This window comes from Geotrypetes seraphini, chromosome 6 (genome assembly GCF_902459505.1).
Source record: "Geotrypetes seraphini chromosome 6, aGeoSer1.1, whole genome shotgun sequence".
Classification (NCBI taxonomy): Eukaryota; Metazoa; Chordata; class Amphibia; order Gymnophiona; family Dermophiidae; genus Geotrypetes; species Geotrypetes seraphini.
In genome coordinates this window covers 242267074-242293763 of record NC_047089.1, presented here as the reverse complement: position 1 = coordinate 242293763, position 26690 = coordinate 242267074, and the positions used below count along the sequence as shown (strand labels likewise).

The window sequence follows — 26690 nt, the reverse complement described above, 5'->3', positions numbered from 1 at the left end:
CTTTCCTCTAGGGCAGGGGTCTCAAAGTCCCTCCTTGAGGGCTGCAATCCAGTCGGGTTTTCAGGATTTCCCCAATGAATATGCATTGAAAGCAGTGCATGCACATAGATCTCATGCGTATTCATTGCGGAAATCCTGAAAACCCGACTGGATTGCGGCCCTCAAGGAAGGACTTTGAGACCCCTGCTCTAGAGTATACATATTACATTACATTACATTAGGGATTTCTATTCCGCCATTACCTTGCGGTTCAAGGCGGCTTACAAAAAGATTTATAAAATGGGGTTACAATGTAGGAATTGAAGATACATTAGAGTGGCAGTTAGGTAGTTTCGAGGTAAGGATAATTACAGTTTACAGTAAATTGTGTACATGGAGGTAAAATTAGGTGAAGTTAGGGCTGATTTAGGAGTTTCTTAAAAAGTATTGTTTTTATTTCTTTTCTGAATGTCTTGTAGTCTGATGTGGTCATCAGTAGTTTGGAAATTCGGGTATCCATTTTTGCGGCTTGAGTGGCTAGGAGGCCATCGTGAAGTTTTGATCTTCTTACTTCATTGATCGGGGGGGGTATGAATGGGGAGTGCGTTTTTCTGTGTCTGAGTGTGGATGCTTGGTGCAAGCCTCCTATCATTTTCGTCACCCTCCTCTGGACCGCTCCAAGTCTTCTTACGTCCTGTAGATAACTTTAGTAAAGTGTGGAGCCCATTGACTACATTTTTTACCTTGCAATAAGGGCCATATATCTCTCCTTTTCCTAGATTTCCTTACACATCCAGGGTGGGTGGGTGGAGGGAGGGAAATGTATTTTGAGGATTAAAATTACTTAATTACAATGTTGTAATCACATCATATGTCCTATTGTATTAATAATTGGGAGGAGGGTGGGAGAAAATGGTTGTTTTATGTATTACTTGTGTAGTTAATAGTGCGTTTTATGCAGTATTTTATGTTCAATGAATTGCATTGCACTGTCAAAATTTGAAAATCAATAAAGATTTAAAAAAAAAAAAAATCTGTAGAGATGTGATCCCCGCTCCAAAATGGCTGGCAATAATTAAAGAATCGCCAGCTTTCTCTACAGCATCTGGGGGTCCTTTTATCAAGCCACGCTAGGGGGGTTAGCGCTTCGGACATTTCATCATGCGCTCACCCCCGCGGCCGGCTTAGAAAGCTAACGCCTGCTCATTGCAGGCATTAGCGGATAGCGCGGCAGGCGGTTTAACAGGCGATATTACGAGAGTTAAACCCCTACCGCAGCTTGATAAAAGGACCCCTCTGGTTATTTCCAATTTTTTTTATGATCTGGCAGCTTCCTCCGGTTTCACTGTACTTCCAGCTCAGTTGGAACCAGCAGATTTCATTCACAATTTAAAAAAAAACGAATATAAAATTTTTTTTAAACAGTTCATCATATTAAACAAGGCAGAGTAGGAAAAAGGGGGGGGGGGGGAAACCTTGAAAATAAACTTACCAGTGACTTTTCTTTCTCATGTGATAGTCACAAAAGATGCCATTTTTGATATCCAGTAGATGCCTTTTTGCCCCCCTTTAAATTGTAACAGGGGGACTCCCGGGGTGGGGGCTGCTCTTGGTGGGCCTCGATCGTGAAGGTGTGGCACCCAAGGATCATTGGCCGTTTGCAGAAATAATAATGCCCCTGTTCTGTCTCCCTGTTTCCGATAGCGATTCGGGCAGCCATCCTCATTCAGCGCTGGTACCGCTGCTCTGTGGCCCGTCTGGAGGTACGGCGACGTTGCACGCTGAGCATCTTCCAGTCAATTGAGTATGCAGAAGAGCAGGCCCAGCTGCAGGTCAGTATTCTCAGCTGCCAGACCTCCCAGGGAAGGCAATAATCATAATAACATTTATTTATATACAGCAGTACCTGGAAATATTTCTTCACCGAGAGAGTGGTTGATTCTTGGAACGAGCTCCCAGTGCAGGTGATCGAGGCAAACAGCGTGTAAGAATTTAAGAGCAAATGGGATGCCCATGTGGGATCCCTTAGAGGGTTAAGCCAAGGGAACCTGTCACCAGGAGTGGGATCCCTAGGATAGTAGACTTGGGGGTGGGTCAGTAGAGTGGGCAGACCTGATGGGCTAGGGCCCTTATCTGCCGTCATCTTCTATGTTTCTATGTAACCTCACGGTTCAGTGTGGTTTACAATTAAAAAAAAAAAGAACTGAACAACACAGCGAATTAACATCACAAGGTTCAGAATATTCTGTGTAAAATTTTAGAAAGCATGACATTAAAGGATTTCATCTAAATTACACGTATTTATCAAATAGACAGGTTTTTTTAACGATTTTCTTAAAGCCCGGTAAGAAAAAGAATTTAAAATCAAAATCAATCTTCAAGAAGAAGAAAAAAAAAAAAAGGACATGTGGCCCCGCCCTGTTCTGCCTCAGCCCCGCCCCCACACAAACCTCTTCTCCTTCTCCGAGTCTGGACAAGGTCTGGAGGGCCTCCCCTTATTACGACACTGCCCCTGGGAAAGATAGGCGCTGGAAATGTAGGCCAGGGTTTTCAAGACCTATCTTTAAGAACATAAGCATAGCCCCATTGGGCCAGACCTATAGTCCATCAAGCCCAGTAGCCCGTTCTCATGGTGGCCAATCCAGGTCCCTAGTACCTGGCCAAAACCCAAGGAGTAGCAACATTCCAGCATCTCAAAGAACAGCAAGATTCCGGAACTCCAATGAGAGCAACATTCCAGAGCTGAGATTGTGATGTCATAATGCCTCAGTCCACAGTGCCTCAGAGCCAATGGCTTGATTGCTCACATAAGAACATAAGAATAACCTTACTGGGTCAGACCAATGGTCCATGAAGCCCAGTAGCCCGTTCTCATGGTGGCCAATCCAGGTCACTAGTACCTGGCCAAAACCCAAGTAGTAGCAACATTCCATACAGAATCCTAAAATAGCAAGATTCCGGAACCCCAAACAGTAATCAAAGATTTCGGAAACCCAAGGAGTAGCAACATTCCATGCTACCGATCCAGGGCAAGCAGTGGCTTCCCCCATGTCTTTCTCAATAACAGACTATGGACTTTTCCTCCAGGAACTTGTCCAAACCTTTCTTAAAACCAGCTACGCTATCCGCTCTTACCACATCTTCTGGCAATGCATTCCAGAGCCATGAATCGTGCCTACATAGGCGCATTACAACACCAAATGCCACTTCCGGCATTAGCTGCGCCTACAGTGACGTTAGGTGTCTCTGAAAGCACGACTTCGTCATCTTTTGTGTAGGCACTTTAAATTTAATGTTAATTGCCATTTCAAACAGCGTTTCTCAATTAACGTAGGCACTGGTAGGGCACTTACATCTCTCACTGAATTGCCCAGGGTCACAAGGAGCAGCGTGGGATTTGAACCCACAATCTCAGGAGTGTGGCTGTAGTTCTAGCCACTAGCCACACTCAGCGGTCTCTGCTGAATAGTCACAGTTAGCCAAAGGCCAGCTGTTTTGTGCGACTTAGGCAGCTAGCTGCAAATATTCAAACGCTAACTAGCTAAGTTTGGCGGCCAAACTGGGTCATGTAAATAGCAGAAAACTAAAACTGCAGGAAAACATACAAGGTGCAGGAATTTATTCAATAAAAGTCATAAAAACATATATAAACAGCATACATAAAATAAATGTATCCCCAAACTGGTTCTTGTTTTCATATATACTGGACCCAACATGGTTCGTGTTTCGAAAAAACACTCCTTCCTCAGGGGTCCAAGATGATCAGTACATAGAGAATGAAGAAACCAGATTGAATAAAGCAAACAAAATATCGAACAAGACTGGCATGGCTTCTCCTGTCCCGGGTGCTGCACTGGGTAACCCTGAATGCTGGATGTAAATAGCAGGCCTTTATTTGGCCACTATTACCTGGTTAGCGCCAAACATTAACTTAGCTGGTTAAGTTAGTGCCGGCCCAAAACATACAGATATTCAATATTTCCAAGTTTATTATTTCTTTGATATACCGGCTATCAAAAAAGTATCTAGACGGTTTACAATGAATAAAAAGCATTCAATAAAAATACAGTATAAGCAATTAAAATTTCCAAAAATAAAAGAGCAGTTAAAATATGAAAGAATAAAAAAATGGAGTTACAAGATCGAGGGACACTAACATGACACGAAGGAAGGAACAAGAGGAAGTAAAAAATACATCGAGATAAAAAATAAAATAAAATAGTGGAGGGGGGAAGGAGGAGACATTTGAGAGGGTTTTGCTTTAAGAAAAGCTCGCCACTGGAAACATTTTATATTCAGGGTTAGCGCCAATCGTAAGAGTTAGCCGGCCTGCCACCTAGGGTCTGAAGATCAGCCTCAAGGACTCTTACCAGCCATGCAAACACTTGTGGTAGAGAAGGACACGGGGACAAATTTTTCCCTTCTTTGCAGGAATTCAATTTCCCCATCCTGTCCCCGTGAGTTTTGCCGCTGTCCCTGTCCCTTCTCCATTCCTGTAAGCTCTGCCTTAACCACACAAGCCGTGAACACTTATGATTTTAAAGCGTTTGAGGCTTGTGCAGATGAGGACGGAGCTTAGGCATTGGTGGAATGAGGCATTATGACATCACAATCTGAGCTCTAGAATGTTGCTACTTAGGATGTTAAAGGGTTTGAGGCTTGTGCACGTGAGGACGGAGCTCAGGCATTGGTGAAATGAGGCATTATGACATCATAATCTGAGCTCTAGAATGTTGCTACTTATAATTTCAAAGGGTTTGAGGCTTGTGCAGATGAGGACGGAGCTTAGGCATTGGTGGAATGAGGCATTATGACATCACAATCTGAGCTCTAGAATGTTGCTACTTAGGATTTTAAAGTGTTTGAGGCTTGTGCAGATGAGGGTGGAGCTTAGCCATTGGTGGAATGAGGCATTATGACATCACAATCTGAGCTCTAGAATGTTACTACTTAGGATTTCAAAGTGTTTGAGGCTTGTGCAGAGGAGGACGGAGCCTACAGGAATGGGGCAGGGAGAGAAAAGGAACTTGCCAAGACAGGACGAAAAAATGAGTTCCTGTGGGGACGGGAAAAAATTTGTCCCCGTGTCATTCTCTAACTTGTACTGCACCCTTAAGCCCCTAGTTACTAAGCTGTGCTATAGCAATTTAACATGGCAGATATAGCTGTGCTGTAATGCACAAAAAACGAGATGCTCTGCAAATTCACAGTGTGGCTTGTGGCAATGGTGTTATTCAAGGAAAGTTAACTACACCTCCAGAGATGTATTTATTCCCTCAGGAGCCTCCGCTCACTAATGCACGAACAGATGCTCCCAGGGAACATTTAAATAGCCTCTTCTGCCCGCTTAAACCCTGATGAATGTCGACCACTAAGCCGATAATGTGTCATGTGAATGTGATTAGAAACAGCTGCCAGTTGGAAATTTCATGTGACGTGCTGCAGTCAATTTCAGCTAAATACATAATTTATTAGTAAGACCAAAAGTCTTCATCTAAGCCAGCGAACATTTGTGAAAGACATAAAAACAGATGCAAGTCACTGTATGGCTTTAGTTCATAAAATCATGCTGGTCAATATTCAACCAGCAGCGGTCCGCATATTTTTGAATACTAAAGTAAAATCTGTACCCCCTAGACCTGCCCCCCCAGTTCCATCTATCCCCACCCTGTTACGCCCCAGCCCTGCCCCCAATCCTACTCTAGCCCCGCCCCCCACTGCCAGCTTTCGTCGGGCAGGAGGAAATCCGCGCATGCATGGATTTCCTCCTGCCTGACGCAATTTAGAAGAGACTTCCAAACATGGATAAAGTGCCGGGTAGAGAATGACACGGTGACAAAATTAATCACCGTTCTCGTCCCCGCAGATAACCGCAGGAAACCATCTTCATGTCATTCTTTAAGGAGAGAGGGAAGAATCAGAGTATGAATGGGCTCAGCCACTGACCCTCAAGCTTTGCTTTGAAGAATGCTGGTGTAGAAGGACTGAGATTGAGATAGACACTGAAGAATGACAGTCTCTGGTATCCAGAGCAGATATTGTGATGTCATAATGCCTCATTCCACCAGTGCCTAAGAGCCAATCACATCAGTGATGTCACAATGGCTTCATTATCCTTGGCTCACATAAGAATCAGAGTATGAATGGCCACAACCACTGATCCGCAAGCTTTGCTTTGAAGAATGCTGGTGTTGAAGGACTGAGATTGAGATAGACACTGAAGAATGACAGTCTCTGGTATCCAGAGCAGATATTGTGATGTCATAATGCCTCATTCCACCAGTGCCTAAGAGCCAATCACATCAGTGATGTCACAATGGCTTCATTATCCTTGGCTCACATAAGAATCAGAGTATGAATGGCCACAACCACTGACCCGCAAGCTTTGCTTTGAAGAATGCTGGTGTAGAAGGACTGAGGCTGAAACAGACACTACAGAATGACATGGGATTATTTCCCGCGGTTATCCGCGGGGATGGGAACGGTGATGAATTTTGTCACCGTGTCATTCTCTAGTGCCGGGTTTTGAAAAGCCATCCGGACCCCCGGACATGTCCTCAAAAGGAGGCTATGTCCGAGGAAGTACAGACGTCTGGTAACCCTAACCATCACTGGCTAAGGTAGACCTGGATATTCAATCCTGGGCCCTGTCAGGGGCACTGGGACTAAAGATTCATGTCTGACTGGACCGTTGCTGGCTGCTGGGTGACCGGAAGGTCAGCTGGAAGCTGCATAAGTGTCTCAGTTAGTTTCTTTCTCCTTTCCTCTTCCCTACCCCCACTGTTTCAGACCCCTCCCCGCTAATTCTGATCCTGCTCCTAAATCCTAATCTAATCTAATGCTTAGTTTGGTTCATAGTCATTCCGCGCGCGAGACTTCAGCGCGCCGACATTGCAGCCCCGACAATTTGGCGCAAGACACCAACGCGCCACCTAAAAAGTGACTTTTAAAGAGCTCCGACGTGGGATTTGAGTGGGGAACCCCCCCCCCACACAGTTTACTTCATACTCTTCACATTGCTGTTGGGGGGGGGGATTGGGGATGTTGGAACCCTCCATTATAGAGTAAACTTAACTTTTTCCCGAATTTTTTGGAAAAAGTTAAGTTTTCTCTATAATATGGGGGTTTGCACCCCAACAGCAGCACGAACAGTCTGAAGTAAATTGGGGGGGGGTTCCCCCCTATACCCCCCCCGTCGGAGCTCTTTAAAAGTCACTTTTTAGGCAGCGTGCTGGTGTCTTGCGCCAAATTGTCGGCGCTGCAATGTCAGCACGCTGAAGTCTCGCGCATTTTTTGTCCCGTCGCCCTTAGTTTTGTATACCGAGACTTCAATCCAGGAAAGCTGGACGGTTTACAACAAATTAAGTAGGCTAGTAAAGGCATCGGGAAAGTTATCAGAAAGATTAGTTTCCAAAATGTTTAGTACACAGAATAGTTTTCAAAGACTTACGAAAAAACGGAAAGGGAGCCAGAACTTCTTAAACGAAGTGGAAGGTCGTTCCAGAGTTGGGTAAACTTAATAAAAGACAGAGAATGGCTCTTTTAATATGTTTACTAGATGGACAGGACAGCTTGAATTGTTGATCACCCCTTGCAAAAGAGAATCTATAAGAGTTCCAGGATAATGTAATGTAATGTAATGTAATTTATTTCTTATATACCGCTAAACTCCGTTAGGATTCTAAGCGGTTTACAGAAAAATAGACAATAGGGTGCATTAAAATTATAAGTAAAATAGGTACTTAGAAATTCCCTTACTGTCCCGAAGGCTCACAATCTAACTAAAGTACCTGGAAAAATGACAATTAGTAGAGTAATGAAGAACTAAAATAGAGAATAGATGAGAAAAATAAGAAAATAAACATTCTAATAAGACTACAATGATCTAAAGGACTTTGAAAGGTTGAAAAAAGAGGGGATATAAGAATAGATGCAGAGGGAGAACCGTTGAAACTATAGAATTCTGGGGAAATTTAAATGAAATTAGAATGATAAAATAAAACAAAATAAGTGGTAAAACAATAAGTGAGATTAAAAAATATATCATAAACTAAAAAGAATTGAAAATAAAATCAAAACAGTCAAAACTGAAGTCCAGCTTGAACGGACCCCCGAGCCGGACTGCAGCCCTTCTCCGTCGGCTCTCCCCTGCTGGAATGGGGGAGGAGCGAAGACAGTGTTGGGTGCCCTACTGGAACGGGCCCCCAAGCCGACCGTTGGTCCAATGGCCGGACTGCAGCCCTCCTCCGTTGGCTCTCCCCTGCTGGCATGGGGGAGGAGCGAAGACAGTGGATAAAGGGACCAGGGGAGTAAAAATACCACAGAGGATTTTAAAAGTGACACAAGCACATTTGAACTGGACTCTAAAATATACAGGGAGCCAGTGAAGGTTATAAAGCAGTGGGGTCACATGATCAAACTTACCCTTCCCAAAAATCAATCTAGCAGCTGTGTTCTGGACCAATTGTAGTCTAGTGAGACAGGTTTTAGTAAGATAAAGAGCATTACAATAGTCGAGGTGAGAAATAATAATCGTCTGAACCAAAATAGAGAAGTGATGTTGATGAAAAAGGTGTCTGACCCTTCTCAGCATGCGTAAATTGAAAAAAACATTTCTTAATCACAGAGTTGATTTGATCCTTAAAAGAAAGTGAGGAGTCGAAGAGGACTCCTAGAATCTTGGTAGAAAACTCAGTTTATAGGGAGGATCCAGAAACCAATACTACAGAACTTCAAGGTCTACCGATATCACTGGTGATCCAGTTGGGGTATCCCATGCAGGAGAGATCTCACCTGCTCCTCCCTCTAGTGGCTCCATGTGGTAATATGACTAAGCATATATGGAAGGCTGACTTTTAGCAGTAGTATCATTTTAACACATAGAGCCTCTAGTAGACGAAGGTGGGAATCGCTCTTGCCCAGGATGCCCCCCCCTCCCTGGACAACCAGGATGTAGGTATATCCTGAAGGGTGGGGGCGAGAATCTGGTCTTGACAGGATTCACCTCAGGAGAGGGCCAATCTTGGGGAAAAGGTCTAAAGGAGGGTCAGAATCAGCAGGGGTTTTGGAAGGGGGTGTCTAAGTGAGTGAGAGGAGTTATTATTGGGGGGGGAGAGGGGGTCAGGAGGAAACATATGGGAACTACTGCCCATCATACATGCATTTTAAGTGAAGCTTAAAAACGTAACTGTTCAATAAGTTCCTAGCAGAGCATTAACTCGGTGTTCTCGCCGTGGCTCGCTCTCGTTCATTCCCCCCTCCCCCAAAGACTAACTGCTCCTCGTTCTTGTACCGTACTGATTATATTTGTATTTCACCGATTTACATTTGTACCCTAACCACCTATGTATGGTCTTTTGATCATTTTTGTTAACCGCATCGAACATCACGGTGTATCATGGTATACAAATAACACTTTATGTTATGTTTTTATGTTATGATAAGGGGGAGGGAGTGAGAAGGAGGGGGTGTATCCAACAATATCTGCCACTGTCTGGAAGCTATGCGAGATCCAGCTGATATTAAGTGCCAGCACATGGGCAGCTAATCAACCAAAGCTGGGATTGCTTTTTATGCCTTCTTATTTGGTCACATCAGCAATGAACAGTGCAGGCTCCCGCATAGCTGACAGCTTCTCCCCTACTCCGCCCTCAGAATAGAAACAGAGAAACATGATGGCAGATAAAGGCCAAATGGACCATCCGCAGCATCCACTATCTCCTCCTCTCCCTATTAGCTAAGGCTCGTAACATTTGCACCTTCTCTTCCCATTGGCTAAGGCTCTTTACACCTGCATTGTGAGGTCATAGAGCTTTATGTTATAGAACATAGAAACATGGTGGCAGATAAAGGCCAAATGGCCCATCCGCAGCATCCACTATCTCCTCCTGTCCCTATTGGCTAAGGCTCTTTACACCTGCATTGTGATGTCATAGAACTTTATAGTTATAGAAACATAGACACATGATGGCAGATAAAGGCCAAATGGCCCATCCGCAGCATCCACTATCTCCTCCTCTCCCTATTGGCTAAGGCTCTTTACACCTGCATTGTGAGGTCATAGAGCTTTATGGTTATAGAACATAGAAACATGGTGGCAGATAAAGGCCAAATGGCCCATCCGCAGCATCCACTATCTCCTCCTGTCCCTATTGGCTAAGGCTCTTTACACCTGCATTGTGATGTCATAGAACTTTATAGTTATAGAAACATAGACATATGATGGCAGATAAAGGCCAAATGGCCCATCCGCAGCATCCACTATCTCCTCCTCTCCCTATTGGCTAAGGCTCTTTACACCTGCATTGTGAGGTCATAGAGCTTTATGGTTATAGAACATAGAAACATGGTGGCAGATAAAGGCCAAATGGCCCTTCCATTCTGCCCATCCGCAGTAACCATTACCTCTTCCTCTCTCTAAGAGATCCCACGTGCCTATCCCAGGTTTTCTTGAATTAAGACACAGTTTCTATCTCCACCCCTTTTACCAGGAGACTGTTCCACGCCTTTCCGGCCTTCTGCCCATCTAAGTACCACTGAATATGGGCATCTGGCCCATAGAGTGTTACTTACGAGTAGGGTTACCAGATTTCTTCTTCCAAAAAAGAGGATGTGTGGCTCCACCCAAGGCCCCTGCCCCACTCCTCCCACAACCTACCCTGTTCCTCCTCCCAACGCTAACCAAACCTCGTCTCTTTGGGGCCGCGAATGCAACGCAATGACATCACCTACATGCACGCATGCTCTTGATGTCATCACGTCACATCCACGCGTGCTCGGACACTCTCCAAATGTGGCCCCGAGATTAACAGTTCTCAAAACCCTTGATAAACTGCTGGGTTTTGAAAACCTGTCTGGACGTCCGGACAGCTCTCAAAAATGAGGACATGTCCTAATAAATCCGGACATCTGGTAACCCTGTCGTAAGAGGGCAGGAGCCCCTCCGGCCTGCTTAAATCACTTTGAATATCGGGTGGATGGGATTTAAATCAATTCTATATCGTGGGGTTGCAAGACAGCGAACATCTGGGCCAGCTGCATGTATTGGTAGCGTGGACATTAGAGAATGACACGGTGACAAAATTCATCACCGTTCCCGTCCCTGCGGATAACCACAGGAAATAATCCCATGTCATTCTGTAGTGTCTGTTTCAGCCTCAGTCCTTCTACACTAGCATTCTTCAAAGCAAAGCTTGCGGGTCAGTGGTTGTGGCCATTCATACTCTGATTCTTATGTGAGCCAAGGATAATGAAGCCATTGTGATATCACTGATGTGATTGGCTCTTAGGCACTGGTGGAATGAGGCATTATGACATCACAATATCTGCTCTGGATACCAGAGACTGTCATTCTTCAGTGTCTATCTCAAGCTCAGTCCTTCTACACCAGCATTCTTCAAAGCAAAGCTTGAGGGTCAGTGGTTGTGGCCATTCATACTCTGATTCTTATGTGAGCCAAGGATAATGAAGCCATTGTGATATCACTGATGTGATTGGCTCTTAGGCACTGGTGGAATGAGGCATTATGACATCACAATATCTGCTCTGGATAGCAGAGACTGTCATTCTTCAGTGTCTATCTCAACCTCAGTCCTTCTACACCAGCATTCTTCAAAGCAAAGCTTGAGGTTGTGGCCATTCATACTCTGATTCTTCCCTCTCTCCTTAAAGAATGACATGAAGGTGGTTATCCGCGGGGACGGGAACGGTGATGAATTTTGTCACCGTGTCATTCTCTAGTGGACATCCACTCATAAAAATGCATGTAGACCCCTAACACTGGAACCCAGGAAGCTCTATAATAGCATTCAAAGAACAAGTGTTTTAAGGACTGAACATCACCACAGCAAGTGTAATGGTTAACATCGCATTTCAGCAGGAGTAACAGCTGGCTAAGTATTATGATGGTTAGTATTTTAGTAGGAGTAACAGCTGTCTAATTGTAATGGCTAGTATTTCAGTGTAGTTAACATTTTGCTTTCCTCTTTCCTGCAGCTTGCCACCTTTTTCACTTTCATGCTGGATCAGTGCAGTCACCCGAGTGGGACAGGCACAGGTAAGGAGCCACAGCGAAAGGGCTTTCTGTAATTGTGCAGACACATAATTAACCTGTAATTATGACTGCATGCTTTCTCAGAGCACTGAAGGCCAAGAGGGCATTTCTGGTTTGTGCTCGGGAACTTTGTAATAGAGGTCTGCATGGGAACGGGGATCGTGGGAATCCTGTGGGTCCCGCGGGAATCCCCCCTAACCCACGGAACTCCCACAGGGACCCCCTCTGGCACACGGGACTCCCACGAGGACCCCCCTGTAGCCAACGGGATTCCCACGGGGATGGAAGGCTTTGGAAGCATGGTTCGTCCATATAATATAATGGACACGTCAGCCTTAGTAAAAGAGGGGGTTTATAAGTTAATTACCTGAACAGAAAACAAAAAAAGGGTTCCACCAAAGAGATTCCACAATTCCCTATTGGCTAAGGCTCTTTACACCTGCATTGTGATGTCATAGAACTTTATGGTTATAGAAGCATAGTAACATGATGACAAATAAAGGCCAAATGGCCCATCTAGTCTGCCCATCCGCAGTAACCATTATCTCTTTCTCTCTCTGAGAGATCCCGCCTCGAACATAAAGTGTTTGAGGCTTGTACAGATGAGGATAGAGCTTGCAGGAATGGGGCAGGGACAGGGAAAGAACTCGTGGGACGGGAAAATGAGTTCCCGCGGGGAGGGGGAAAAATTTGTCCCTGTGTCATTCTCTGCAGAGAATGGCCACTTGGATGGTCTCGGGACTCAAGGATCTTCCATACGAAGAACGGCTTGACAAATTACAGCTATACTCGCTCGAGGAGCGCAGAGAGAGGGGAGACATGATCGAGACGTTCAAGTATCTTACGGGCCGCATCGAGGCGGAGGAAGATATCTTCTTTTTCAAGGGTCCCACGACAACAAGAGGGCATCCGTGGAAAATCAGGGGCGGGAAACTACGAGGTGACACCAGGAAATTCTTTTTCACTGAAAGGGTGGTTGATCACTGGAATAGTCTTCCACTGCAGGTGATTGAGGCCAGCAGCGTGCCTGATTTTAAGGCCAAATGGGATCGGCACATGGGATCTATTCACAGGGCAAAGGTAGGGGAGGGACATTAGGGTGGGCAGACTAGATGGGCCATGGCCCTTATCTGCCGTCTATTTCTATGTATGTTTCTATGTATGTTTCTATGTACATAGAACCTATGTTTTATTTTTTTTTAATTTATAACCTGCTTTTTGCAGAACAGTTCATAAATTAAACATATACAATATAAATCATACACATTTAAAACATAAACGGACAAGTTTACAGATTTAAAACATAAAAACATATAACATAAATGTGCCCGTATGCCACCAGAATTTATCTTCCAGACAATACTGGAAAGGGAAACTACCTCATTGGCAAAAAACCTCCTTATTGAAGTTCCCAGATTAAGTCACTGAATTCATTCATTCATACAAACTCTTCAAAAAAAACTTACCCCCCTCTTTTACTAAGGCGTAGCGTGGGTTTTAGCGCCATCAGCGGTGATAACTGTTCTGACGCTCATAGGAATTCTATGAGCATTGGAGCAGTTACCGCCGCTGCCGGCGCCAAAACCCGTGCTACGCGTTAGTAGAGGAAGGGTGTGTGTTTGTAAATAAGGGAACGACTGACACTTACAGTATCTTTAAACTCTCTGGTGCTCTCCAGTGGAAGAAGACCTGAGGGAAGAGCGGGTCTGACCTTCATCAATTGTCACAGAATCCACCTATTATCTCTCCTAAAAAATTTATATACTGCTAAGCATTTTACAAAATATTTAAGACACTACGTCTTATATCTAATAAAAGGTGCTGCTACTCACATTGCTGGCGATCACCCTATCTATTCACAAAATATCAAGGTTCATAGTCAAATGCGCACAGCCATTTGAGCGCAAGACAATAAAGCGCAGGATAAATGCGTACAGGTCTATATTGCGCAAGAGAAATGCGTGCGGACACATATGCGCAGGTCTATATCGCGCAATTCAGCGTGCAAGAGAAATGCGCGCGGACACATGCGCGCAGGTCTATATCGCGCAAGACAGCGTGCAAGAGAAATGCGCGCGGACACATGCGCGCAGGTCTATATCGCGCAAGACAGCGTGCAAGAGAAATGCGCGCGGACACATGCGCGCAGGTCTATATCGCGCAAGACAGCGTGCAAGAGAAATGCGCGCGGACACATGCACGCAGGTCTATATCGCACAAGACAGCGTGCAAGAGAAATGCACGTGGACACATGCGCGCAGGTCTATATCGCACAAGACAGCGTGCAAGAGAAATGCACATGGACACATACGCGCAGGTCTATATCGCACAAGACAGCGTGCAAGAGAAATGCGCGCGGACACATACGCGCAGGTCTATATCGCACAAGACAGCGTGCAAGAGAAATGCGCGAGGACACATGCGCGCAGGTCTATATCGCACAAGACAGCGTGCAAGAGAAATGCGCGCGGACACATGCGCGCAGGTCTGTATTCAGTATTGTGTTTCCATTTATTTGTTTATATTGTGGTCATTTGCCCCCCAGTGCCTCCTTCCTATGTCTTTAGTTGTGTGTGATTGTATTGCACGTGATTGTGTCACGCTCAGTTATCGTGCGAGCGTTCGTTGTGGGGCGCATTTGATTTGCCACCAATATCAAAGGTAAAACACTGTATCTACTGCTTTATCACAAAATCCCATTCAACCGTCAATGTTTTGGGATCCTTTTTAATGGTGGGGTGGGGAGGTGGATGATATTTTCAGATATTCTTGAGTTAAGTTTCAAATGCTTCTTGAGTTAATTTTTTTTTATTTTCTGAATATCATCTTTTTTTGCAGGTTATCAGATTTGTGCTGTTTGATTGACGTAATGTAGTTGATGAGCGGTTGAGATGTAATTTATAGGTTGAAGTGGTATAATCATGATTTTTGCTGATGTAGGGGATCTCTATGTTGTACAAGTCCTAAAATATGTATGTAATACAGTTTATTTATTTATTTATTTATTCGATTTTTTAGCCCGTCCTCCCAAAGGAGCCCAGAATGGGTTACAAAGTACATCCATAATAATCCAGACAGAGCAGAGATGACATAGTTTACATAAATTACAATATAGACGTGACAATAAAACATATGTACTAAGTAGCATCTGGTGAGATTAAGTGACATAGGTGCATTGACTGGGTGGCATTTCAGGGTGAATGACTTTAAGGCGCTGGGTTAGTAAAGAGGAAGGTTCCTTCCTGAAGTTCCAGAGTCCATCTAGTGATCTGACAGATGGAGGGATTGTGTGCCAAAGTTTGGGTATGAAATATAAGTAGGAGCGTTTGCAGGCGGTTTCAGTTTTGAGGGAGCGGCCGGGAGGTATGGTCAGTCGTTTTTATCCTTGGGACCTCCGCGGTCGCTTTGGGAAGTAGATTTGTAGTTTAGTTTTCATGTGGTACGGAATCGTTTCATGGAAGGTTTTGAAAGCGAGGAGCAGGGCCTTGAAGGTGCAGCGTTTTTGAATGGGCAGCCAGTGCATGGAAGCTAATGCAGGGGTAACACGGTCACGGATGCTTAGGTTTTTCAGAAGGCGGATTGCAGTGTTTTGCACCCTTTGGAGGCGGGAGAGAGTTTTGGTAGGCAGGCCCACTAGTAGAGTGTTACAATAGTCTACGCGGGATAGTACAAAAGCGTAGGGGAAATTCGGGTTTTGAGAAGTATGCACGTATTTGTTTTTAGCTGGCGGAGGTAGTAGAAGGAGGATGATACTAGTTTGGAGAAGTGATCTGTCATTGATAAATTAGAGTCAAGAGTTACTCCTAGGCTGTGGACGTTGTCTTTGGGTGTAAGGGCCGCCTCAGATAAAGGCAGATTCAAAATGTTATAAATGAAATAAATAAATGAAATCTTTTTTCCTCCTCGGTTCAGTTTAATTTGTAAAGTGTCTGGCAAAATGCTCTTTCTTGTTCATTCAAGAGATTGATTACAAGTGGATGTTTTTATAGGTTGACATTTGGAATACAGATTCTGGGTTTTCTTTTTTTATATTTATTTCTTAATCAGTTTTCAAAATAATTTACAAGAATTAACTCTTGCGAAAGCAATACAGCTTGAATTGGATAAAGGAAAAAGAATCAAAATCTTTATACAATAAAGAAACAATCTATAGCTCCTTAGACCTCAAATTATAAGAGAGGAATTCCACTAAGTGAAGAGAAACTTATTATACATACTAATGTTTAAGCCCGTTACATTAAGGGGTGTTAGAATAGATGTGTAGACTTTTAGCACAATGGGGCGCTGAGACGTTTCTTTCTGTCTGTCTTTCTTTCTCCCTGCCCCCTTTCTTTCTTTCTTTCTTTCAGTCTGTCTCTCTCCCTGGCCCCTTGTCTGTCTGTTTCTTCTCCCTTCCTTTTACCTCCCATGTCCAGCAGTACCCCTTCCCTGCTCCCCCTGTCCAGCAGTAGCCCTTCTCCCTTCCTTCTACCTCCCCCCTCTCCAGTAGTACCCCTTCCCTGCTCCCCCTGTCCAGCAGTAACTCTCCATTTCAGAACCCAAGGCGTACCATTCTCCCTCCCTGTTTCTCTTGTTTTTTTCCTCTCTCTCTCTCTCTATCCCTTCCTCTGTATCTTTTTTTTGTTTAAATCTTTATTGATTTTCAAACTTTGACAGTGCAATACAATTAATTGAACATAAAATACTGCATAAAACACACTATTAACTACCCAAATCTATATATATAAAATCGGAGGTATGTATGTGTGTATGTGTGTATGTGCCGCGATCACGCAAAAACGGCTTGACCGATTTGAACGAAACTTGGTATGCAGATCCCTCACTACCTGGGGTGATATGTTCTGGGGGTCTCGCGGCCCTCCTGCACACATGGGCGGAGCTACAAACAGAAAATCGGATTTCACCCATTCGTGTCAATGGAAAAAAATGTAAAAAGCTGCCATTCTCACAGTAATTCCAACTACCTGGGGTGATATGTTCTGGGGGTGTTGCGGCCCACCTGCACACGTGGGCGGAGCTACAAACAGAACATCTGATTTCACCCATTCATGTCAATGGAAAAAATGTAAAAAGCTGCCATTCTCACTGTAATTCAAAAACGGCTTGACCGATTTGAACGAAACTTGGTATGCAGATCCCTCACTACCTGGGGTGATATGTTCTGGGGGTCTCGCGACCCACCTGCACACGTGGGCGGAGCTACAAACATAAAATCAGATTTCACCCATTCATGTCAATGGAAAAAATGTAAACAGCTGCCATTCTCACAGTAAATCAAAACCAGCTTGACCGATTTGAACGAAACTTGGTATGCAGATCCCTCACTACCTGGGGTGATATGTTCTGGGGGTCTCGCGGCCCACCTGCACACGTGGGCGGAGCAACAAACAGAAAATCAGATTTCACCCATTCATGTCAATGGAAAAAATGTAAAAAGCTGCCATTCTCACAGTAATTCCAACTACCTGGGGTGATATGTTCTGGGGGTGTTGCGGCCCACCTGCACACGTGGGCGGAGCTACAAACAGAACATCTGATTTCACCCATTCATGTCAATGGAAAAAATGTAAAAAGCTGCCATTCTCACTGTAATTCAAAAACGGCTTGACCGATTTGAACGAAACTTGGTATGCAGATCCCTCACTACCTGGGGTGATATGTTCTGGGGGTCTCGCGACCCACCTGCACACGTGGGCGGAGCTACAAACATAAAATCAGATTTCACCCATTCATGTCAATGGAAAAAATGTAAACAGCTGCCATTCTCACAGTAAATCAAAACCAGCTTGACCGATTTGAACGAAACTTGGTATGCAGATCCCTCACTACCTGGGGTGATATGTTCTGGGGGTCTCGCGGCCCACCTGCACACGTGGGCGGAGCAACAAACAGAAAATCAGATTTCACCCATTCATGTCAATGGAAAAAATGTAAAAAGCTGCCATTCTCACAGTAATTCCAACTATAAAACACTTTCTATGACACTATAACCACTAGGGACATCGTTTCTATTCTACCACGGACACCATACATATAGAGTTTGTATGTTCTAACTGTGTTTGTAACTGTTTCCTTCATGCACCCCAGTTCATAATGTTATTACATTACATGAGTACTCACATATGCTGAACTAGGAACACAGGTTCCATTCTGAACCGGGAACAAACTGCATGGAGTTTCTTTTCAACCTGAGTTTCCACATATTGAGTTGTTTAAATCAATACTGAAACTTTTGGATGCCACTTATTCCAACAGATCTTCCTTTTCAGTTTAAGAGATTGCTAATTCCAGTGAGACTTGCATTCATTCACCACTATAAAGTATCTTTATTTGAATCCATTTACAGTGTTATTGCTATAATTAAATACCCGTGCAACGCCGGGGCATCAGCTAGTAATACATAAAACAATCATTTTCTCCTATCTTCCTCCCAATTATTAATACAATATGACATATGATGTGATTACAATATTCTCTCTATCCCTTCCTCTGTATCTTAATTTCCCTTCTTATCCTTCAGTTCAGTCTCTTTTTTTTCTTTCTCTCTTATCCTCTGTATCATCCCCCTCCCTGGCTTCTTCATCAGCTAGAGGGAGCAGTTTCCTCAGCTGTTGAGTTACTTGCCGGATCAGGGGCTTCTCTTTCCTCTTCTAGCCCTGTCCTCAGCCCATCCTTTCCCAGCCCGGAAACAGAGAGGCAGGGATATGGTCGCTGGAGACACTGTGGCTCGCTGCCACTTTCCTTTGTGTCCTCTTGCTTCAGCCATCTTCGGTCGCGGCCTGCAGCCGCCGACAGCCGCTGCGGCCTTCAGCCGCCGCTGCGGGGGATTCTCGCGCATGCGCACTCCTACCTGTGGTGCCGTACAGCGCACGGAAAACGGGAGCATGCAGGTGGGAGTGCGCATGCGCGCTTAGGGCTTTATACATAGTAACATAGTAACATAGTAGATGACGGCAGATAAAGACCCAAATGGTCCATCCAGTCTGCCCAACCTGATTCAATTTAAATTTATTTATTTATTTTTTTCTTCTTAGCTATTTCTGGGCAAGAATCCAAAGCTTTACCCGGTACTGTGCTTGGGTTCCAACTGCCGAAATCTCTGTTAAGACTTACTCCAGCCCATCTACACCCTCCCAGCCATTGAAGCCCTCCCCTGCCCATCCTCCACCAAACGGCCATACACAGACACAGACCGTGCAAGTCTGCCCAGTAACTGGCCTAGTTCAATATTTAATATTATTTTCTGATTCTACATCCTCTGTGTTCATCCCACGCTTCTTTGAACTCAGTCACAGTTTTACTCTCCACCACCTCTCTCGGGAGCGCATTCCAGGCATCCACCACCCTCTCCGTAAAGTAGAATTTCCTAACATTGCCCCTGAATCTACCACCCCTCAACCTCAAATTATGTCCTCTGGTTTTACCATTTTCCTTTCTCTGGAAAAGATATTTTTCTACGTTAATACCCTTTAAGTATTTGAACGTCTGAATCATATCTCCCCTGTCTCTCCTTTCCTCTAGGGTATACATATTCAGGGCTTCCAGTCTCTCCTCATACGTCTTCTGGCGCAAGCCTCCTATCATTTTTGTCGCCCTCCTCTGGACCGCCTCAAGTCTTCTTACGTCTTTCGCCAGATACGGTCTCCAAAACTGAACACAATACTCCAAGTGGGGCCTCACCAATGACCTGTACAGGGGCATCAACACCTTCTTCCTTCTACTGACTATGCCTCTCTTTATACAGCCCAGAATCCTTCTGGCATCAGCCACTGCCTTGTCACACTGTTTTTTCGCCTTTAGATCTTCGGACACTATCACCCCAAGGTCCCTTTCCCCGTCCGTGCATATCAGCATTATATTAGATAATTAATCAATATATATTATATTAGATAATTAGATAATTAATCAATCAGGAAAGGCTTAACAGCATTTTTTAAGAATCCCTTTTTCAAACTGCTGTTCTCATTTCTAGCCTAAACATTCCCCGTGGCCAACTTCTTGAAATCCCAGAACGCTCAAAGCTGTTCAGGAGAATAAAACACATATTTAACCCCTAAATATTTAACTAGGCATTTGCAGGGGTAGGCCAGAAGAAATGTATCACCCAAAGAGACAATTTCAGGTCTCATTAGCAAAAATAATTTCCTACGGTCCTGTGTTTGTCTAGCTACATCAGGGTATATGAAAACATTTTCCCCTTAGAACGACATCGGTGAAGAACGAAAATACAGTGGTGCCTCACACAACGAACTTAATTGGTTCCAGGAGCAAGTTTGTTATGCGAAAAGTTCGTTATGTGAAACGCGTTTTCCCATAACAATACATGTTAAAAAAAATAATTCGTTCTGTAGCATAAAATATGCTAAGATGACATAAAAAAAGATAAATTTATCTTGTTAGAGCTGGTGTTAGACACAACTGGGGACTGCAAAGTCCAGGCAGAGGCTTACGGCTCTCTTTGACCAGGGGGGACAGTTGCCCTAGTTGCACTACCCTAACCCTATTCCTGCTATGTGTGACTGTGGTATTCTGTTAGCATGATATTTCTGTGTAGCATTCTATAATAATTTGGCTTATTCAATTTTCTTGATAGTAGAGGGGATATATGTGAAGGGGAGGGGAGACAGGGGTTTTGTTGATCCTTGCTGTGTATTATAATCACCCCCCACATACTCCCCAGTACCTTTTTAATCATCCCCCCTCGGTACCTTTTTTAATTCCTCCCATCTTTCCCAGCCAGTGGCGTACAGGCCAGAAGCGCAGAGATCAGGAGCAATTCCTCTGCACGCCTGTGTGGGCCCATGCCGATCTCCGAATGGCTGCTGTTAGTTCTTGTGAGTCCCGCGAGAGCTGACTGCAGCCATTCAGAGATCAGCGCAGGCCCAGGCAGTAGCACAGAAGGCTTGCTCTTGATCTCTGCGCTTCTGGCTGGGAAATTTGCTAGACCACCAGTTACGAGTGAGCGGGTGAGATTAAAGTTGCAGCAGTGGTGGCTTTTTTAAAAAAATATGTGGCGGCGGGGGGAGGTTTAAAAATATGCGGTGGCGGCAGAGGCTTACAAATATGCAGCAGCGGCGGCAGGGGGGTTTAAAATATGTAGCGCCACTGCACAGGGAGCCAGGCGGAGAGAGGGCAGTTAAGCGCAGTGCCTGCGTGGAAGGATGCAGCTCGGGCGACTTCGTTGTGTGAAACGAAGTTCATTGTGGGAAGCAAGACCTGAAGTTCGTTGTGCGCAGCGTTCGCTGTGCGAGGCGTCCGTTATGCGAGGCACCACTGTATACGCGAAAAGATTCTGGGTTTTCACCTAAAATCAGTACTTAGATCTGACTCCTGAGGCAGGCCTAATGGCCAAAACACGATTCACGTTGAGTCGGTTTTATCATACAATAAACATTCATTTGTCATTGTTCTGTCTTTTTCGTTTCCTTTGCTTTGGGACCATTTTTAATTTTGTGTGTGTGGGGGAAGGGGGAGATGATTTCCACATCTTTATCCTCTTCAGTTCAGAAATGTATGTGTGTAAAATTTGAGTTGGGCTCGTAAAAATGTAGAGTGCGGACAAGAACTTTACCTGCATTAACTTGGATTGCGATTTTTTTTTTTTTTTTAAGAATTTGCTCTTCCGCTAAAACTGAGCAGGCGGATCTAAGCGGTTTACAAACTAAAACAAAAGGAAGAAAGGAATGCCATCAAAATGATAGGAAAAAATCTCACTTATATCAACCACTCAACAAAAGAATTCAAGTGACAGAGTAGCTTGGTGGTCGGAGCCTCAGTAGCCCTTTGAAGGTCTTAAATCTATGTCAGTGTATCGCAAACTGTGTGCCATGGCACACTGGGGAGGAGAGATGCCGGCTGACAGTCTGCAGGACGTGCCTTTTGTGGCGAGAGGCAGGTCCTGTAGGCAATCGGCCGACGCTGGCGCCTCTCCTTCTCTCCGGCCCTCTTCCCTGCTGGCACCTCCCCTCCATCCCCACCAGCGTCTTGGGGACCCGTCTGAAGGGCCTTCGCGCATGCGTGCGACGTCATCACGGCGATGCTCGCACACTTCCGGGTGCCTCTAGCTGCGGCCACTCCTTTTTTAGCGTGCCGCAGCTCGAGAAAGTTGGCGGGACACTGATCTGCGGTTCTCTTCCTAAATCCAAGATTGCCAGCTGATTCCACTCCAGCGTCTTGCGATTGAAAATGTACCCGCCCTGGTCCTTGCGAAAGGTTTCTTGTCCGTGCAGGCGTCTTCAACAGCATCGCACCCTCTGACTGTAACAGTCTCAAAGGTTCGCAGACGTACAAGGCTAAAAGCGAGTCTTTAAATCTCATTCAATGTTCAGTTGGCTGTCAATACAATTTGATCAATTAGCCCATCGAGATGCAGTCTTGATGTTAGGAAATCCAAACATGCTTCTCCTTTTATTTCTGCTAGACTGGATTTCTCACCTCTTCCACTCTTCGAGTGAATGTCTGAAGAGCTCAGAGGCCCACGAGCAACTGGAATACAGCAAGGTAGAAGTCCCTGATTCGTATCATGGTCTACGGCTCTCCTTCCCCCTTGCAACCTCTGACACCAATGCCCTTCTTCATGCATTCAAGAAACAGCAGGTAAGTTATGCTCCAAATAGCAGTATGTGTGTTCCTTGGAAGGGCTCAATCCTAGTTGGTATTATTTTGGATCCAGTTTTTTTTTATGCTATGGACAAGAGGAAGAAGGGTGAATCTTTTATTAAAGCCATCATTTCAATTTTTCAAAGCCTTCTCTTTTAATGTTCAATCATTTTTACTGAGTTTTAAAAATAAAATATACATAACAAAAATCTTGCAAAGAATATCATCTCAACTCAGTTAATACATTGTAGATATATAAATTCAAAGAAATCAACAATCAATTATCATCACAATATAAAGACGATAAAGTACCTCCCAACACACCCTCCTCTCTTCCCATCCCCTCTTCCCCCCTCCACCCATCCCATTCCCAAATATTACTAATAAATAGTGCTTCACTTTCTGATTACAAATGTAATGAGTTCACTCCAAAACTGCGTGCTCTGACTGACAATTGCTGTATATAAGGTTCCCAGGTCATCCCAAATTTACTCTGTTTTTTTATAAGATGGGGAGGTCGCCCTAGCTTCCATAATCATAAGAGCATGAAATGCTGCCCTCCAATGCCAAAATGAGGGGGGATTTTCTTCTAACCAATGTTGCAAAATACATTTTTGACCTATAATAAAGGATTTATGAAATAATTTCCTAACCCCTTTCTTAAAAATCCTGTCCCATTGAAGAAATAATACCATCAGGGGGGAAGGAACCACAATTCTAGAAATAATTAATCCAAGAAAAACACAAACAGCATTCCAAAATTTCTGAATTTTGGGCCTTAACCATAAAGCATGGCCCAATGTATTATCCATTTTTTTTTTTACATTTTAGGTATATTCTTGTCTCAACACAACCAAAATGTGAAGCTTGAACTTGAGAAACATAATCTCTCATAACCATTTGAAATAGACTCTCTCTATAATAAGTGCTAAAAATTGATGAAATGCCTAATTGAAGAGCCTTTTCTATTATTACCTCACTAATTTCCTGGCTTCTGGAATCTCAAAGACTAACAAAAGATGCCGGAACACCAATGAGTAGCAACATTCCATTCAGAATTCTAAAGAATAGCAAGATTCTGGAATCCCAAAGACTAACAAAAGATTCCGGAACCCCAAACAGTAGCAGTATTCCATGTGGAATTCCCAAAAAGTAGTAACATTCCATTCAGAATTCTAAAGAATAGCAAGATTCTGGAATCTCAAAGACTAACAAAAGATTCCGGAACACCAAAGAGTAGCAACATTCCATTCAGAATTCCTAAAGAATAGCAAGATTCTGGAATCTCAAAGACTAACAAAAGATTCCGGAACACCAAGGAGTAGCAACATTCCATACAGGATCCAAAGAATAACAAGATTCTGGAATCCCAAAGACTAACAAAAGATTCCGGAACCCCAAACAGTAGAAGCATTCCATGTGGAATTCCAAAAGTGTAGTAACATTCCATTCAGAATTCTAAAGAATAGCAAGATTCTGGAATTTCAGACTAACAAAAGATTCCGGAACACCAAAGAGTAGCAACATTCCACACAGGATCCAAAGAATAACAAGATTCTGGAATCCCAAAGACTAACAAAAGATTCCGGAACCCCAAACAGTAGCAACATTCCATGTGGAATCCCCACCGGTTAGAGGATGTGAATTTAAAAGACATCATCATCAACAGCTTTTCTCATATCAGGCAGCATTATGGGGTAAAGATCTGGAACAATTACTTATGCTCACTAATATTTATGGGGAATTTAGGAGACACCTAAAAACATATCTGTTCCTGAAGTACTTAGGTAGCTGATTCGCACAATCTTTCCCACAATAACCGATCTCTGGAGCTGTTAGACACCAGTTTTTGTAACAATTTGTAGCATTTTTAATCATTGTAAACCGCATAAAACTTCATGGTCCTGCAGTATATAAACTGCTATTATTATTATTAATAATAAGAGTAGTAACATTCCATTCAGAATCCTAAAGAATAGCAAGATTCTGGAATCCCAAAGAGTAACAAAAGATTCCGGAACTCCAAGGAGTAGTAACATTCCATTCAGAATCCTAAAGAATAGCAAGATTCTGGAATCCCAAAGAGTAACAAAAGATTCCGGAACTCCAAGGAGTAGCAACATTCCATTCAGAATTCTAAAGAATAGCAAGATTCTGGAATCCCAAAGACTAACAAAAGATTCCGGAACCCCAAACAGTAGCAGCATTCCATGTGGAATTCCCAAAAAGTAGTAACATTCCATTCAGAATTCTAAAGAATAGCAAGATTCTGGAATCTCAAAGACTAACAAAAGATTCCGGAACACCAAAGAGTAGCAACATTCCATTCAGAATTCCTAAAGAATAGCAAGATTCTGGAATCCCAAAGACTAACAAAAGATTCCGGAACCCCAAACAGTAGCAGCATTCCATGTGGAATTCCCAAAGAGTAGTAACATTCCATTCAGAATCCTAAAGAATAGCTAGATTCCAGAATCCCAAAGAGTAACAAAAGATTCTGGAACCCCAAGGAGAAGCAACATTCTATGTTACCGATCCAGGGCAAGCAGAGGCTTCCCCCCATGTTTTAATAACAGACTATGAAATTTTCCTCCAGGAATATGTCCAAACTTTTCTTAAAACCAGCTATGCTATCCGCTCTTACCACAACCTCTGGCAACGAAGTCCAGGTCAGGTTTTCAGGGTATCCACAATAAATATGCACGAGATAGATTTGCATCTCGAGGAGGCAGTGCACACAGATCTATCTCATATATATTCATTGTGGGTCTCCTGAAAACCTGACCCACCTGTGGCTCTCGAGGACCGGAATTGCCTACCCCTGGTCTAGATGAAGTTAGGATGACAAAATGGTTGCACCTGAGCTTAGGGTGACCAGATCCAGAGAACTGCAAAGTGGTGAGGATGGGAAGAGCGATGTTGTTCCACATTCACTTTCAGGTCGAACTTAGCCCACTGGAATTTATTGTAAACGCAGAGGGACACGTCTTCAAAATGTAACCAAATGTCAAGACTTGGAAATCTACAGTGCCATAACCTGTCTGCTGTTTTTGCTCCACCACAGTTTCTTCACGCCCGCTATGTCATCCAGCTGCTGCACGAAACCAAGAAGTTCCTGAAACAGTTGCCAAACATCATTCATCTGTCAACCTCCAACTGCAAAGAAATAACGATCTGTGGTGAGGTTCCACGGCAAGAAAGAGCTGGTTATCAGAACAGGTTATAAACTCAGACGCTTATGCTGTAAACAACACTCTTTTTTTAAAAAAATAAATCTTTATTACTTTTCAATTCAAGAACGATGCATTAAAATTTACATACAATTAACTTTATAGACAGCACTTACTGTCGATCAAAGAATGCTACAAAATATTGTCCCCCTCGCTCCCTCCCTCCCACCTTAATTCGAGAACAAAGTGCATTAAATTATACATACAATTAATATCATAAAACTGCACTTACATTCAATCAATGAATACTTCGGGAGCGAGCTAAGTGCTTATTAATTGATATGTGGAGGGGCATAATAAAAAAAAAAAGTCTAAGTCCCCTTTTGGTCTAGGCCCTAAACGCTGAAAATAGAAGCAGGGAAAATGTCCATTCTCAAAAAAAAAAACCCATCCAAAAGGAGTGTTTTTTTTTTTTAATGGCCTGCCTCTACGTTCAACTGTTTAAACGCCCAGACCACCACTACGTCTACACTTACAACATATAATCAACAAAAAAAAAGCCTAAGTCCCAAACGCCCAACACAAGAGCTTTTCAGTGAAGAAGGGGGCCTATCTGTTGCCTAAAAGCTGGATTCTATAACCGGTGTCTGTCAAAAAGAAAACCGGTTACAAAATCGACACACACACACCCCCAGCAACGATTGCGGCAGGAGAGATAGCCAATCTCTCCTGCCACGATCCATCAACTCCCCCCGACTCGATCGGGGCAGGAGGGAGCCCAAGCCCTCCTGCCCTGGCGAAACCCCACCCCGCCATCCGCAGAATGGCGGGCCTTAGGCCCTGATTGGCCCAGATGCCTCAAGCCCCACCCACAGGTGGGGCCTTAGGCG

General features: G+C 43.9%; 1 protein-coding gene across 1 annotated transcript in view; it reads left to right on the top strand.

The window, feature by feature from the left end:
• The window catches only part of PPEF1 (protein phosphatase with EF-hand domain 1), an 82667-nt gene that overhangs the window by 5695 nt on the left and 50282 nt on the right, over positions 1 to 26690 (top strand). Inside the window, exons 2-5 of the mRNA XM_033949734.1 lie at positions 1684 to 1811; positions 11974 to 12034; positions 22452 to 22627; positions 25695 to 25809. Coding sequence (XP_033805625.1) covers positions 1684 to 1811; positions 11974 to 12034; positions 22452 to 22627; positions 25695 to 25809 — 480 coding nt within the window. The remainder of the gene's footprint in view (positions 1 to 1683; positions 1812 to 11973; positions 12035 to 22451; positions 22628 to 25694; positions 25810 to 26690) is intronic.